The sequence below is a fragment of the Ochotona curzoniae genome, unplaced genomic scaffold (assembly GCF_017591425.1).
Source record: "Ochotona curzoniae isolate NIBS_2020 unplaced genomic scaffold, NIBS_Ocur_1.0 contig_4148, whole genome shotgun sequence".
NCBI lineage: Eukaryota > Metazoa > Chordata > Mammalia > Lagomorpha > Ochotonidae > Ochotona > Ochotona curzoniae.
The window spans coordinates 410,656-426,683 of NW_024466146.1; the positions used below are offsets into that span (position 1 = coordinate 410,656).

At 41.2% G+C, this 16,028-nt stretch overlaps 1 protein-coding gene across 2 annotated transcripts in view; it reads right to left on the reverse strand.

The window, feature by feature from the left end:
• Nucleotides 1-15,814, reverse strand: part of LOC121159406 (alsin) — a 56,261-nt gene extending 40,447 nt beyond the window's left edge. For both annotated transcript variants that reach the window (XM_040984449.1, XM_040984448.1), the window contains exons 1-6: nucleotides 15,681-15,814; nucleotides 12,996-13,150; nucleotides 9,031-9,965; nucleotides 4,968-5,325; nucleotides 2,714-2,882; nucleotides 1,421-1,517 (exon numbers count right to left, since the gene is read on the reverse strand). In XM_040984449.1, the coding sequence (XP_040840383.1) occupies nucleotides 1,421-1,517; nucleotides 2,714-2,882; nucleotides 4,968-5,325; nucleotides 9,031-9,965; nucleotides 12,996-13,150; nucleotides 15,681-15,700 (1,734 nt within the window). In that variant the 5' untranslated portion in view covers nucleotides 15,701-15,814. The remainder of the gene's footprint in view (nucleotides 1-1,420; nucleotides 1,518-2,713; nucleotides 2,883-4,967; nucleotides 5,326-9,030; nucleotides 9,966-12,995; nucleotides 13,151-15,680) is intronic.
• Between the last annotated feature and the right edge of the window lie 214 nt (nucleotides 15,815-16,028).

Genomic DNA, 16,028 nt, shown 5'->3' on the forward strand with positions numbered 1-16,028 from the left:
TATTTATTCTCTTACAACAATTTTGGAATTATTTTGCTGAGTTGGAAATATCGTACTGGAATTATTTTTGCAACTGTACTGAATTTACACTGGAGTGACTTGATGATAAAGAAATATTTTTGAAACATTGATACTTCTCATTTCCCCTCCCCCCCCCAAAAAAAAGCTTGCTTTTAATGTCTGCTTTGTTTCTTGACCTTTTAAAAGAGCTCTAAAGTCAGTGTCGTATGGACTCTGCATTTCCTGGTAGAATTATCCCTATCTTTGCAATAGTTTGCAACTGTCAGCAGCTTCTCCCCCACATGCATTTTCTGTCTCACTGTATGTAAATAAGAAATCCAGTCATTTTAATTGTGCAGTTGACCTAATTAATCTTCTTCATATGTCAGGAAGTCTTCTGGATGATTCAGCATGTAAACAGCAACAAATCTTCCTTCCCTTTCCTAATACTAATGTAACCTACATAAACATTAGTATTAGTTCAATTTAAAATAAAATCTAATATTTGAAGCTTTCAGGATTCTTTATATTGGCTTTCTGAAAAGATCAAGGAATTGGGCTCGGCATGATAGCCTAATGGCTAAATCCTCGCTGTGCATCTGCCAGGATCCCATATAGGTGCCTGTTTGTATCCCAGCTACTTCATTTCTCAGTCAGCTCCCTGCTTGTGGGCTGGGAAAGCAGTGGAGGATGGCCCAAAGCCTTGGGACCCTGCATCTAAATGGGAGATCCGGGGGAAGTTCTTGGCTCCTGGCTTCGTATCAGCTCAACTCCAGCCATTGCAGCCACTTGGGGAGTGAGCCACTGGACGAAAGATCTTTCTCTTTGTTTCTCCTCTATATATCTGACTTTCCAATAAAAATAAAGTAAATCTTAAAAAAAAAATCAAGGAATTTGTGAAAAATCATTATTTGAATACACTTACAAACAATTTTAAATGCCTTCTTTGCCAAGGAGGGTATTCGCATCTATAGGGAAGGTTTTAAGGAATGCTGGAGATTACTTTCAGGTTCGACAATGTACAAGGAAAGATCTTTTGTTTTTGTTCTTTCATGTCCTGTTATAGATTTTCTTCATCAAAGAACAAACAAAAATTCAGCTCCCTGGGAAATTTAGAGTTTAGGTTTAAACGAGATCATGTTCTAGCCAGGTTCTTAGCCCAGAAGAACAGCGTGCAAATGAAAGCTCTAGTATTGTGTATGACTCCAGATAAGTCACGTTAATTCTCTGGTCTACTTTCCTCTTCTGTAAACTGGAAACAACAGCATGAAAGAGAGAGAGAGAGAGAGAGAGAGAGAGAAAGAGAGAGCAGAACATTCAAACAAGATATAGTATTGCTGCCTAACCACAGCAGATACTCAGTTCTGCCTAACTGGCTATCTGTGAAAGTAAGATCAGCACTCACTGGTTTGCCTCTCACCTGGGATTTCGCAGTTAGAGCGAGAGAATGGTAATCGCCAGCCTCCAGGTGGATGACTTCTTTACCATCCAGACATTTCACACACAGCGGCTGAAGCCTTGAAGAAACACACACACACACACAAGAACACATATGACGTCTAAGTCTCTGCAGCGAGACTCACACCTTTCTCAGATCACACAGCAAATGGCTTCAAGTAAATAAATATTCCCAAAGAAATGGTTAAAATAATGGGGGTGGAGGGAGCAGATGCTTAAGACAATCTATATGCCACTTGGCATGCCAGCATCCCATAACAGTTTCCAGGTTTAAGCCCTGGTTCCATTTGAGGCCAGCTTCTTTCCATGGCACACCCCAGGAAGTAGCAGGTGAGGCCTCAAGGAGTTAGGGCCCTGTCACTCAAGTGGGAACCCAGACTGAAAACTAGGCTACTGGTTCCAGCCTGGTTTAGTTCCTGCTGTTGTAGGCATCTGGAGAGTGAACCAGCAGATAAAAGATGCTCTCTCTCCCTCTCTCTCTTAAAAAATTAAATACATAGACTTTTTCTAAATCAAAAATCGATATATGTTCATTTTACATTTAAATATTATCACTTGGGAAGGTTTTTACTTTAATCATATGTTAATTGTGACTAACTGCCATAATCCAGAATTATGAAATCATGTAACTTCAAATGATTCATTATAGCAGAGTATACTTGGGACACAATGAAGTATAAAAATAGAGAGCAAAATAAGGTAATTAAAAAAAAAAAGACATCATTGTCTCCCCTGTTCCAAGAACAGACATTTCTATTAATTCACTTTGTAATCATTGTATTTACAGACCCACAAATGTCATACATATTGTGTCTCTTACATGCTAACAGTTCCTACTAAACCAAACGAGTGTTTCCCTAGTTTATGTAGATTAACAGTTTATTGCCTTTGTTATAGTTATTTTGACAGTGTCAGAGAAATACCTTTCAGGGAAAAAGAACCTTTGGCTCTTTTTATCAATTAAAAATTTGCACCACTAGGGTATTCCAATGAAATGCCTTCTTATCCCTACCACTCCTTTTGGTACTCCAAAATAATCACGCATCAAAGCAGCAGCAACAGGGTGCATCAAGAATGCTGAAGCCCTTTGCTGTCAGGAGCAAATTCAAGACCCAAGGGACAGCTTCTTATCAAAGCTGAACTGCACAACCGTTTGTGGGCAGAAGACTTCCTCCAGGAGGAAACGGACATTACAGACCTTCCCAGCACAGAGGTTATCTGTCCCTGTCGAGGTCGGGTTCCTGGAGGCACTCACCTTGGCAGCACGTCGCCATGGCCCAGCTGCCCTTCCTTCCCTTTCCCCCAGGTCCACACCTCTGTCCGCAGGGAAGGTAGGAGGGCATCTGCTTCTCCGCTGTACGTGGGGGTCAGAACCACAGTTCTCGTCTTCACCCGAGCAGCCTTTCTTAAAAGCCTGGGGGAGACTGCCAACAAACCAGAGAGCAGGGTGGAGGGGTGAGGACCGGGAGAATTAACTCCGAAGCAGAAGAATTACAGAGAAATGCACTTACACGGTGTTTTCAAAACACATCCTTACAGGTTCTAGGCAGTCAACAGGATTTCAGTTGTGGAATAAGATTGGTAAATGCCTCCCCACACTTTCGCCCATCTTTCCTCCCAACCCTGCAGAGATGTGTGTGTGTGGGCGTGTGTGTGTGGCACACCAATGTGTCAGTGTATAGAAGGCGCTCACAGGTCCCGTAATGAAAAGCTCTGTTCACATGTGCTTAACTCAGCCCCATTTCCATGTTTTCAGCTACACAGACCGCTTCTGTGTACCTCTAGTGATAACCTCTAGAACCTGCATTCTCAAGAATGGGCTGAAAAAAACATTAAACTAAGGTGAATGAATATTTCCCCATTTCAGAGCAGAGTTAAAAGCTAAGCATTCCCAAGGTAAAGTCCAAATCCAATTGCATTGTAAAAAGATTCATTTTGAAGTTTCCAAATTTCAAAGATAGGGAAAGATTATGAAGGGAAGTACTAAAAGTTTTGATACTTTCCTGCATACTTTAAATTATTCTATGGAGTACTTGAACAGTCTTGTAAAAGAAGACTGCTATCTCTCAGCATTCAAAATCATAATAGATGCATACAAGAGATACTATGTATATCTCATACTAATTTATACTAATTTGGTGCCAACTTAGGTTTTGAAAAAAATCATCAAATGTCATCCCAGTCGGGCCTGGCGCGGTGGCGCAAGTGGTTAAGGTCTTCGCCTTGCACACCCAGGATCCCATAGGGGCACTGGTTCTAATCCCAGCAGCCCCGCTTCCCTTCCAGCTCCCTGCCTGTGGCCTGGGAAAGCAGTCAAGGACGGCCCAAAGCTTTGGGACCCTGCACCCGCGTGGGAGACCCGGAAGAGGCTCCTGGCTTTGGATCGGCATAGCATTGGCCGTTGCGCTCACTTGGGGAGTGAATCATCGGACGGAAGATCTTCCTCTCTGTCTCTCCTCTCTGTATATCCGCCTTTCCAATAAACAAAATAATAAAAATAAAATCTATAAAAAAAATGTCATCCATAAATTAAGTTCCCTCACATTTCCATCAAGTTCACACATTAAGCTGATGTCACTGGTCTGCAGGCCAATTTTGAGAAGACAAGGTCTATGTGATCTAGACTGCTAAGCAGACACAGAAATACAAACTAACCGTGTAATACAGTTAGCACCCTAAACAGATTCTGCCTGATGGGTATTTGGAGCAAGAGTGAAGTTACCTCTCAGAACACCTGCACACCCTAGAGGACAGCCTGGATTGAAGTCCTGGCTCAGCTTTCCATCCAGCTCCCCGTTAATGAACACCCTGGGAAGCATCAGGTGGTGACTCATGTACTTGGGCTCCTGCCTTCCACATGGAAACCCTAGGTTGTGTTCCTGGCTCTTAGCCACAGCCTGGCCCAGCCGCAGCTGTAGCAAACACTTGGGGAATGAACCAGTGGGTGTTAGATCTCTCTGTGTATGTCTCTAGCGCTTTTTGCTACTCTGTTTTTCAAATAAAACATTTTTTGGTAATAACATCTTATTGTGGATGGTTTTTCTTACTGAGATTTTAAAAATGAGTCCCTCCTTCAGGTAAAGTATTATATAACAATTCCTCACTTACGTAACAGTCACATCAAAACCTCAGCAATCTGGCTTCCAATCAGTAAACAAGGCTGCTGTTACACTCTAGAACACAATTCTTCATGTTTATTAGCAAAAGTAGTCATAAAAGGTATGCTCGACTATCTTAACGGGCAATTATGTACTTTTACTTTTTTTGAAAAAATTTTAACAGCTATGTAAAATATACATATTTATGCGTTACTGTGTGATATTTCTATCCATATAGGGCAGACATATCTATATTTCTGAATACTCAATACTTCATAGTTCAAAGCAGCTCTAGGTGTTTTATTGACAGCTTTATTAACTAAGAATGCTCACTTGTTTTAAATGGAGCGCATGTCAAGGACATAGTTGATTGGACAAAAGTCAGTTCACACACCTTGGTTATTTCCTTACCTTGTGACAACAAACCAGGGAGGGAGAGTCTTCGACTGCCCCCCTCAGATTCCTCCTCTCGGATATCCACAAGACTCGAACTCTTCTTCCCTTGCATGGATTCCTGTTTGACCTGCTCTTCTCTGCTATCCTTCAGGCCTTCTGGGCCTAGTGTACTGCTGCCTGCCTGCACTCCAGGCTCACAAGGGGCTGTGCTATAAAAGTTCATCACTTTCTTAAGAGACAAGGCCCCAGCTTCATAGGTCGCCGCCACTCTCACACCAACAGCAGATGCACAAGAGACCACCAGGCTGTTGAGGGCAGAGGTGCTTGTGGTTGGTGGGCTGTGAAGATTAGGAATTGCTTCTTCTACAAGAGGCTAAAATACACACACACACACACACACAAGAGAGCAGGTGAAAATATCATCCCTTATCCCAGAGGCAACAATTTTAGTTAAACAACCATTCCTATTTGTATACAGGAATCCACAGGAGGAGGACATCTCTTCATCTCCAGCTTACAGGTGCCCCATCCTCAGAGCACACATAGAATCAGTACATAACATGGCAACAACTGACGAAAGCACACTTCCTTGCATTTATATATCAGAAAGTGAAACTGTTAAATGAATGACTTACACTATTGTAATGATTTGGGAAAAAAATGAGGGAGAAAGAGTTGAAAAGTGGGTGGGGGAGGGAGGATCCCCTATGCTGCTAAGTCTGCATTGTAAAAAATAACTCAAACAGACTCATTTTATATAGATTAAGAAAAAGTAGATCTTTTGGCAAAAACTTTTTGGTCCCTTTTGCCTGGGTGCTGTATTTTTCCCATGACATTTACAGATAAGTCCTAGCTGCTTTTAAGAGGCTAAGCACAGTAGAAGAGGAGGAAGGAGGAAAGGTATGGAATATACAGCTTTGTGTAACATGACAACCTCTGTTTTGATTGGACAAATTCAAGCTTATTGATGATTGTTTTTAGGAAAATTGCCTAGGCTGCTACTAAGAAACAGAAGGAATTGGTTGCATTTTAAAAAGAAAAGGCTTTTTCTAAAATGTTTTACAAAATGGAAACCTAACATAGCATGTAAGTAGAAAGACGAGGTATAACTTTGACCTATCTTACCCCAAATTGTTTTGTTGAGTTCAAATCCTTCTATGTCTCATTAATGAGTTATTTTCCATGGCCCAGGGACTAGATAAGCTGAAGGATGTGTTTGCTTTTGCTACCACTGAGGGTAGAGGTAGTAGGTTAATAATTAAACATTTGGAACCAATGTTCCAAGTGTGAGTCATGGGTGTATTAGAAAATCAAACTACAGTTTCATAATACAGTTGAAACTTCTCTATGCTGTCACATCCTTTTTTTAAAGAAAAGTCATTAAATTTACCTAGCACACACAGAGAATATTTCTGCTTACAAGGCAGATAATGAAAAATCTGCTTTTTATTCTACTCAATAATCCCAAGAGAATGCATGTACTCCTAAATGTCCCCTGAACTGAAAAGTAAATGAATAAATATTTTCTAAAAATCCTGGCTCCTTACTGTCTTAAGTAAGACAATTCCTGTTGCCTGGCACAATGGTGAATTAAACACCAAATCTGGAAGAGCTACTTCTGTGCAAGTGATTTGCAATTAAAACAAGCAACAAAATAAATAAGCATAGCACGTAAAACGGAAGACAAATTGAAAGTTGATCCTTTCTGTGGTGACAGAATTCTCACAACTCGTTCAGAAGAACTAACTGCCCTCTGTTTCCAGGGCTCGTTACAGGCAGCAGGGTATTTAGAGGGGAGTACTTTACAGGGTTACTACCATCAGGCAGTAAAAAGCCACAAAGCTCCACATCTTATAAACCTCAAACTGATTTCTAAATGGCTCCTTCTACTTAATTAAAATAAGGATACGGTAAATAAATAAATGTACCAAAACAACAACAATACACATATGATCAGCAATTTTGCTGAAAGGCAACTTGACAGGTCCTGGCCAACCAGTAATATTTTAGTTTATTTCACAAATATCATACAGACTCTTGCTTTTTATATCCTAACTCACTTAAGTTCTCATGAATATGCTATGTAATGGAAATGCTACTTACAAATAATGAATTCAATTTAATAAAAACACACATTGCCAAAACTAGTACAAATTACAAAAACTAAATATCACGTAAGTCCAAAAGAAGTAAAGGTAGTAGTTTAATTATGGAAATCAAATAAACAATATGTAATACTTTCATATTTAAAACTTAACAAATTAGAGTAATAATTTGCAAAAAGACAAACTTTTTCACAGCCATATACAGTGTAAGAATTCTCCACATACATTCTTGTTGAAGCATTATTTTCTTTGCTTTGTTTATATTTTTACATCCTTCAACGAATTACACTTAATTTTTTTAAAATTCAAATATCCATATAGCTTGCTTATTAGATTGTGAAATAAAGACCAATTCTAAAAAGACTCCCATATTCTGATCTCAACAAAGTAAATAACAAGAATAAAGAATCAAAAAGCTATGTGGTTCAAAAAAATCTAAAAAAAAAAAAGTTTTTAAATTAAAAACACACAAGAACACAAGAGAGTTCTTGTACAATTTGGTTTGTATGTTTGATTTGGTTGTACTTTATAAAGTTTTGTGTTGTGTAACAATGGTTACACTACTCATTATGATCCATTTGGTTTTGTCAATGAGATTTAGACTTCACTGTATGCTTCTGCCAAGTAGCTTATACCCATGTCACCAGTTTCCAAAATGAGAACTGCTTAAGAAAATGTTACCCCTCAGCAAACCCCTTAAGGACCACAGCTGGACCTGATGAGAAGCTTAAACAGCACATGATGGCGGAAGCTCTTTGGTCTGCCTACAATTCAAGGACCTTCATTGCTGCAGGAAAGAACTTTACCAGGCAGAACTAAGAAGAGGCACAAATACAAGCCACAAGAACATCAGTGGGAGCCTGGAGCCATAGTCTAATGGTTAATCCCTTGCCTTGCCTCTGTCAGGATCTCACATGGGTGCCAGTTCATGTCCAGCTGCTCCACTTCCCATCCAGCTCCCTGCTTGTAGCCTAGAAAAGCAATTGAGGATGGCCCAAAGCCTTGGGACCCTGGATCTATATGGGAGACCCAGAATCAACTCCTGGCTCCTGATCAGTTCAGTTCCAGCCACTTTGGCCACTTCAGAGTAAACCAGTAGGTGGAGGATCTTTCTGTCTCTCCTTCTCTCTGTAAAATCTGACTTTCCAATAAAAAAATCTTTTAAAAAGTAAAACACAAAAAGAACCACAGTGGATATGTGAGGGGTTTTGAAGCTGTGTAAAATGCACACTATGAAAATCTACACTAAGGCCAGCGCTAGGGCATAATGGGTTAAGCCACTACTTGCTGCATAGCATCCCAGAAGGGCACCAGTTAGAATTCCAGCCTCTCCATTTCAGGAACAGCTCCCTACTTATACACCTGAGGAAAATGGCCCAAGTCTTGGCTCCCTGCACTCACATGAGAGACCTGGATGAAATTCCTGGATCCTGGCTTCTCCTGGCCCTGCCTTGGTCATTTCAGCAATTTGGAGAGACAACCAGCAGATAGAATGTCTCTTCTTTTTTCTATATAACTATACCTTTTCATATATATACATATATATACATATATATATATATATATATATAAATAAATCTTCCTAAGACTAAAGAAAAAAATGTATGCATGAATTTAAAAAAAAAAAAAAAAAAAAGCTAAACCAAAACCCTGAGGTTTTAATTTCAGTTTTCCAGGAACTTCCTGAAGTACCCTGATACAGCTATATTAAAATATCCAAGGGTTCCCCAAAATTCAACACTTTAGCCATGGGGAGAAAAGCACTAGAGGGAAGTGGGATTCTTCTTACAAAGCAAGCTCAACACGACTTCTTTCAACTTGGTAACAGGCCACAACTTGATTAATCCAAATCTTTTCCTTACCTAATCAAATTCCAAAAAAGGTCACCAAGTCTTAAGCACTGAAAATTTCTAAAGGAAAATTCAGAGGATTCAACCCCAGCAGCAGCTTTAAATTATAAAATGCAGAGGTACCTGAGATGGCACTGGCTTCTCACTGTTCTCTGATTCCCCTCTCACCGAATGGCCCGACAGTTTCCCCAAGCATTCATTCACAGCCTGGGCGTTGGGGTGTGATGGAGTGTTCCCGGCAGAGGAAACTTCCACTGTTCCCATTTCTGCTTGGGAGGAGTTGAGGTTGCCGCTGGTGGTTTCAATGCTTTTCTCCTTCAGTTCGGCAGCAATGGGCCCATCACGTTCTGTGGGAGTGTTCTCGAATACTTCTCCCTGACTGTCAAGGGTGTCCACGGAGGGGCTGATGGCAGTGCTGGAATGGCTCTCTGCCTGGGACTCTGACAGAGCCACTCCCAGTGGGCAGCAGTGACTGTCGGATATAATCACATGGTCCTCTTTGTCAGTCATGGTAATCAGCAGCTGGCTGCACTGGGTGCATCTTTCTGGGACCGGCTTCAGGTCCTGGGAAGGCAGGCACTGCACAAGCGCTAGGCTGTGGAACGCACCACATGCAACCTGTAGCACCACACGCCCGGCCAGATGTTCCACCTTCTGTGGCTTGGTAACCGGGAAGGTGGTGGTGATGAGACCCAGCTGGCAGCCCGTACCCCATGCCCAAATCTCTCTGCTTATTGACAGTGCCAGCGTGTGCTCCTCACCACAGGCCAACTGCAGAATCCTGACTGCTAACAAGGGGCTGCTATCCGAATCACAAATGCTGACAGGGTTCGGCTCCGGCACATACTGCTGATTGGCAACGGCACACTGGCCGGCAGAGTTTTCCCCCCACATGTATACCACGCCACTTTCGGTCACCGCTCCACTATGAAAACTCCCTGTCGCCACAGTAACAACACGTTGCCCAGCCAGGGCATTTTCCAGAACAGGGCTGCTTGGGCAAATCTCCACTGAGTCATTTCTCCAGGGAAGGGTCCCAAAGCTGTAGACCTCACCATCTGAAGTCAAAGAAGGGGGAAAAAAGGAGAGGTTAGTGAGTTAACTGTGAATTAACTAGAAATTTTATCAGCAAACCTTTAAGCCCTTCTAGATTTTATAATAAGATTAGAACTATTTTCTTCAAAGGATAATTTTGGAAACTTGGTAGAGGCACACAGTATTTCATACTTACTCACCATAAAAATTTTTTTTTTAATTTTTTTGTTTTATTCAGGAGACGGAAAAAGAGCGGGAAGCAGGGGACAGGCACTTTCATCTGATGGTTTACTCTCCAAATGACTGTAATGGCTGAAGCCAGGAACCTGATATGCAATTCAACTCTCTCTTGCAGATGGCAGGAATTCAACTACTGGAGCCATCGCCACCTACTCCTACAGTTTGTGTTGCCAGGAACCTGGAGCCATGAGCCAGCACCAGGAATCAAACTCAAGTACCCCCGTGTTGGATGCAGGTGTCTTAACCATCAGACTAAACACTTGCTCTCAATGAGAATTTGCACAAACTGCAAGAGGTAACTTACATTCAACTAAAGGGTCTCATTCTCTCCTGCCTCATCCTACAAACCCCTTATATGGACCCCCTCCTAATGACTATTATCACAGGCAGCTACAGAGGCAGATTCCAAAAACTCAAAGACAAAAGAATAACCAGGTTAAGATGAGAACAAAATAAGATAAAAAAAAAAAAAGACACATTTGTCACGTTATCTGTAAAGTTGACTTATCACTAAGTCTGACAACAGAAAATTCTGCAAGGGCCAAAACTGAAAAATAATCCTTGTTTCAAGATTACAAAAAAGGAATCAGCATTAACAAAGCAGTTAACCTCATATTATATGTAATTTTTGGATGCAATTTATATTGCTTACTGGATACTAAATAGCCTTTCTGAAGTGAGACTTATTTATGAAGCAAATCAGCAAATGAAGCTGTCAGACTAAATGGATAGCTTTAGAACTAAAAGTAAAAGCACCAGTGAGATGGGTAAAAGAATATATCACCCCACTGTGTTCAGTCTCAATTTGACATCAGCCCCGGGGGAGTTTGGGAGTGTGTGCCTATGCTCCAGCTGGTCGAATCTTCAACAGAACAAAGACGTGGCTACGAGTCTTAAAGAACTGAACATTCTTTTCCATCTCACCAGATACATCCCAATTTTAAAATGAACAAGTACTATTCTTTCCCCAGAAAGCAATCATTGATGGAAAACAAATGCAAAGTGACTTATATAAAGCAGATACTCAAGTGAAGTCAAATATATATTTAAAAATATAGTACTGAAAGTGACTGTGGGGCCCCGGCACAGTAACCTAATGGCTAAAGTCCAGCCTGGCAAACACCGGGATACCATATGGGCACTGGTTTGTGTCCTGGGGGTCCAGCTTCTCATCCAACTCCTTCCTGCTTGTGGCCTGGGAACGCAGTTGAGGATAGCCCAAAACCTTGGCACCCTGTACCCACGTGGGAGACCCAAAGAGTTCCTGGCGTCAAATTAGCTCAGCTCTAGATAGTGTGATCACTTTGGGACTAAACCATCACTTGAAAGATCTGCTATGCCTGCTCCATAAAATCTGCCTTTGAATAAAAATAAATAAATTCTTTAAATACACACACATAAAAATGTTTGTGTACAGAATTTAACCCATAGCTCAGCAAATATGTAATTCTTATAAAAAGGCGTGGGGGTGGGCAGGCAGGTGTTGTGGCACAGCAGCTTAGCCACCACCTATGCTGGCATACCATATGAGCACCAATTTGAGTGCTGCCTGCTCTATCTTCAGTCTTGCTCCCTGCTAAGGCCTCTGGGAAGAAGAGCAGTTCATTCTGACCTAGCCCTGGCTGTTGGGGCCATTTGTAAAATGAATCAAAGATGGATCTCTCCTTCCTTCTTTCATTCTAACTCTGCCTCACAAATAAAATCTTTAAAAAAGTTTTTTTTTAATCCATGTAGGGAAGAACACAGTAGTCGCCAGAAAGAAGATAGGTGCCCTTGTTAGGGAATTTGGAGTTTACACAGAGAAAACAAGGAAAATAAGCTCATTGGTTAAGATCATGTTAAATGTTTTCCCATGTGATAGAACAACATGCTTGCAACAGCTCACCAACTCTTTCAATAGCTACTATTCCAGTAAAGAAAGCAGTATTGACAAGAAGCATAGAAAAAGATGTGAAACAGTAAAATGTCCTCAACCAGGAATTTCTTCTGGAGCTCCTACGGAGATGGCCGGTGACCAAGTACTTAGACCATCTTCTATTATCTACCAGATGCATTAGCAGGAAGCTAGATTTAAAGCAGGGCAAACGGCGCCTGAATTGGCATTTTGACACAGGATGCCAGGGTTGCAAGAGGTGGATGAGCCTGCCATACCTCAACACCAGCCTCCAAAATCCATCCTTTTACTGTAGTTATTGGTATGTATCCAGTTTAAGAACTAACCTAGGGGCTGGTACTGTGGCAGAGTGGGTTAACCTCAGCCTGTGGTGCTGGCTCCTGTGTGGGGGCTGGCTTTAAGCCCCAGTTGCTCCAGTTTTGATCCAGCTCGCTGCTCTTGTTCCTGGAACAGCAGAGCATGATGATCCAAGTCCTTGGGCTCCTGCACTCACATGGGAGGATCCCAGCTCCTGCCCTCGGACTAGCCCAGCTCTGGCCACTGTAGTCATTTGGTGTGAACCAGCCAATGGAAGACTTCTCTTTCCATTTCTCTCTATAAATGTGACTATCAAATACCAAATAAATATTAAAAACAAACGAATAAACAAACCTAATTTGGTTTCTGATAAAAAACATTTTAAAATCAAAGAAAGTACAAGATCCAACCAAGTTCACTAAGAACCCCTATTTACCCAGAATTCCTTGGCCTGGTCTCACTCATGGGTGTGTATAGACATATTGGTAGCCTGGTCTTACACACAAGGACGTGTGTGGGCATGCTGGTGTCCTAGTTTCACACACACATGTGTGTGCAAGCATGCTCGTGGCCAGGTTTCACACACGGCTGTGTGTGAGCATGTTGGGCCATTCTTTAATACCTTCCGTCAGAAGAACTCCATGCTTCACACCAAGGGCTGCTTGCAGAACCGTTTTTCCTCCCCAGCCTGGCAATCTCTCCGGAGCAACCAAAAAAGATCCTGCTGGCCAGACATGGACCAGGCCTCTTTCTTTGGATCCTTCTGCTTCTGTGGAACTACAAACACCAAGAAAAGATCACACATTTGTCTTGGAAGCTCAGAATCGTATCCTTTGTTGTAAATATTTTACATGTGATCACACTTTTCACCAGCATATGGATGGCTGGTTCAATTGCATCCTCTTGGTTATCACACAGCAGCTGAGAAAAATAACTTTTCATTTAAAAATGCAAGAGGATAATCTAGGCCCACACATTACTTAACTACCCCTAAGCAGCCAAAAACAAACAAACAAACAAACAAACAAACAAAAAACCCTAGGGGCTGTTTGGGGAAGTCTTTTGATTTGACAGCAAAAAATTTCAGGATTCTAACTTTCGAATATACTAACCCTTTGTTTTAATTGATATTAAAGTTAAAACATGCTCTAAAGTGAAGCCTTACTTTGAAATTTCAGTTTAGAGTTGGTGCTATGGTTACATTATGAATTGGGTCCTAAACTTAGGCAAGACTTTCAAACCCTAGACCAAAGCTAATGGTACAGAAAAGGTGGAAACTTGATCTGATTATGTTGTTCAGAAGACAGAGCATAACAGGAGGCTCTTGGGTTCTCAGATTGTGCCCTCCCAAGAGGGGGCTACTTAAATCTCCCCATATGATCCTTCCTGTGCACCACTGCAATCCATCACCTTCACAGAACCTAGGAAACTGGGCCACCCAAACTGCACTTGAACATCCAAAACTGTGAGCTATATAACACATTTTTGCTACTAGATTGTTGCCTCAGGTATTTGGTTATAGGAATGAAAACCTGACTAATACAATTGGTAAAGAGGGTATTTGATGAGGAAAAATTACAAACAGAAATCTATTCTATTTAATGCTGAGTTTAAATCTATACATACTACTCAAATTTTTAATTTGTAAAGATTGTTAGTAGATATATAATACCTACATACTTAGAGTGCATGGCATGATATTTTAATGAACACAGGCAATGTGTTATGATTGGAGCAGGATAACTGGCACTTCCATCACCTCAAACGCTTACCATTTCTTTGTGTTGAGGATATTCAAAAACCTTCCTTGCTGGTTTCAAATATATAATTAATTGTTGTCTACCCTGGTTACTGCTGTGCAGCACTGAACATTAGAGGTTATTCTTCCTATACTACTGCACTCTTGTTCCTAGCTGATATCTTCTCACCACCACACACCAACCTGGCCTCTGGTAACCCCCGGTCCACTCTATCTCAGGTGAGATGAACTTTGTTAACATCCATATATAAGTGACAACACATGGTGTTTATTTCCTGAGCCTGATTTGTTTCACTTAACATAATATTCCCCAGTGGTGCAAATAACAAGATTTCATTCTTTGTTACAGTTAAATAATATCCTATTGTGCATGTATACCACATTTCCACTATCTATCCATTCACTGGCAAGCATCTAGATCAATTCTATATCTCAACTACTGTGAATACTACCACTGCAGGCATGGGAGTGCAGGTATTTCTTAAGGCATGCTGATTTCCTCTCCTTTGGTTATATACCCAATAGCCAGCAGCTGGAAACTTAATACAGCTCTCCCACAGGGTGGTGGAAACTCAACTATTGGAACCATCATTTGCTGCCTCTCAGGGTATACATTAGCAGGAAGCTGAAACTGGAAGTAAAGCAAGGCCTAGAACTCAGGCACTACAATCTGCATGCACACAGCCCACACAGTGCCTTAACCACTATGCTTAACACATGCCTCTGCTGCTGAGATTTTAATGAGGCACAAAAACTTCTTTAAATACCTAAGAATTTCTCCACTTTTATTAAACAATATTCCCTTATACTGTAACTGGGAGCAACAATGGTTCCGTGGAAGAGAAACACAAAAGTAAGCTTCTTTTTAAACATCTCTCATGACTAGTTTCCTAAAGACAGAAGATAACTGCAATTAGTAAGGCTACTTCTGAAAACCTGAAATTGTTCAAAAATAGTGAGGAGAGTTTTAAAGTTATGAAATTAAGATATCTTCTGGAGGGCGCTTTATAAAGCATAATAAAGAAGCAACAAAACTTACAACTAATCAACTTTCTTTTAAAAAGCTTCTATTTCCACCTGAATATATCTATATATCTATATATATCACCCCCCCCTTAATCACCATCAGCAAGAACAGGTTAGCTGGGACTGGACTTCTGGCCTCCCGAGATGCTTGTGCCATACATCAGAGTGTCAGGGGCACTCCTGGTTCCAACTCCAAACTCTAGCTTCCCACTGAGACACACCCCAGGAGGCGGTGATGATGATTCAACTGAGTTCCTGCCATCCACATGGGAGGCGTGGAGTATGTTTTTGGCTTCTGGTTCTGACCTTGGCCCAGTTCCAGCCACCACAGGCATTTGGGGACGAATACAAGAGTATTCTCTATGTCCATCTGCCTGTCAATCCCTCTGCCTCTCCTTCCCTCTCTCTCTCAAAATGTTTTTCAAAAAGAAACAAAGAAAATTAATCTGAAGGCAAGTTCCACATGTGTGGAGTGTTTGTTGTGTTTTCCTAGGATAGAAGAAGGGGAAGAAGTGGCTTTACCTTTTTCTCTTTGAGTCCATCGGTCAGTGGGAACACTCCATCACCAAATCATTCCCTTTGCAACTAGCATCCCAAGACCTAAATGGCAATACACAAGGTTAGCACAAAGAGCAGTGAAAGAATACTGTGATGTCTTATCTTTCTGATGAAAGAAAGAAGTACACATTCACTGGGCAACAACATATGTGGGGGAACTATTTAAACTATTTCATATCTTGCCTGCCAAAGTCAAACATCGAGACTGAGCCTGCCCACCGAGCTTATAAAAAATGCCTGCTGATTGTCAAATACAGTATCCAAACAAGAAAAGACTACCTATAATTCAGTTGTGCTCTTCCAAGAACAGAT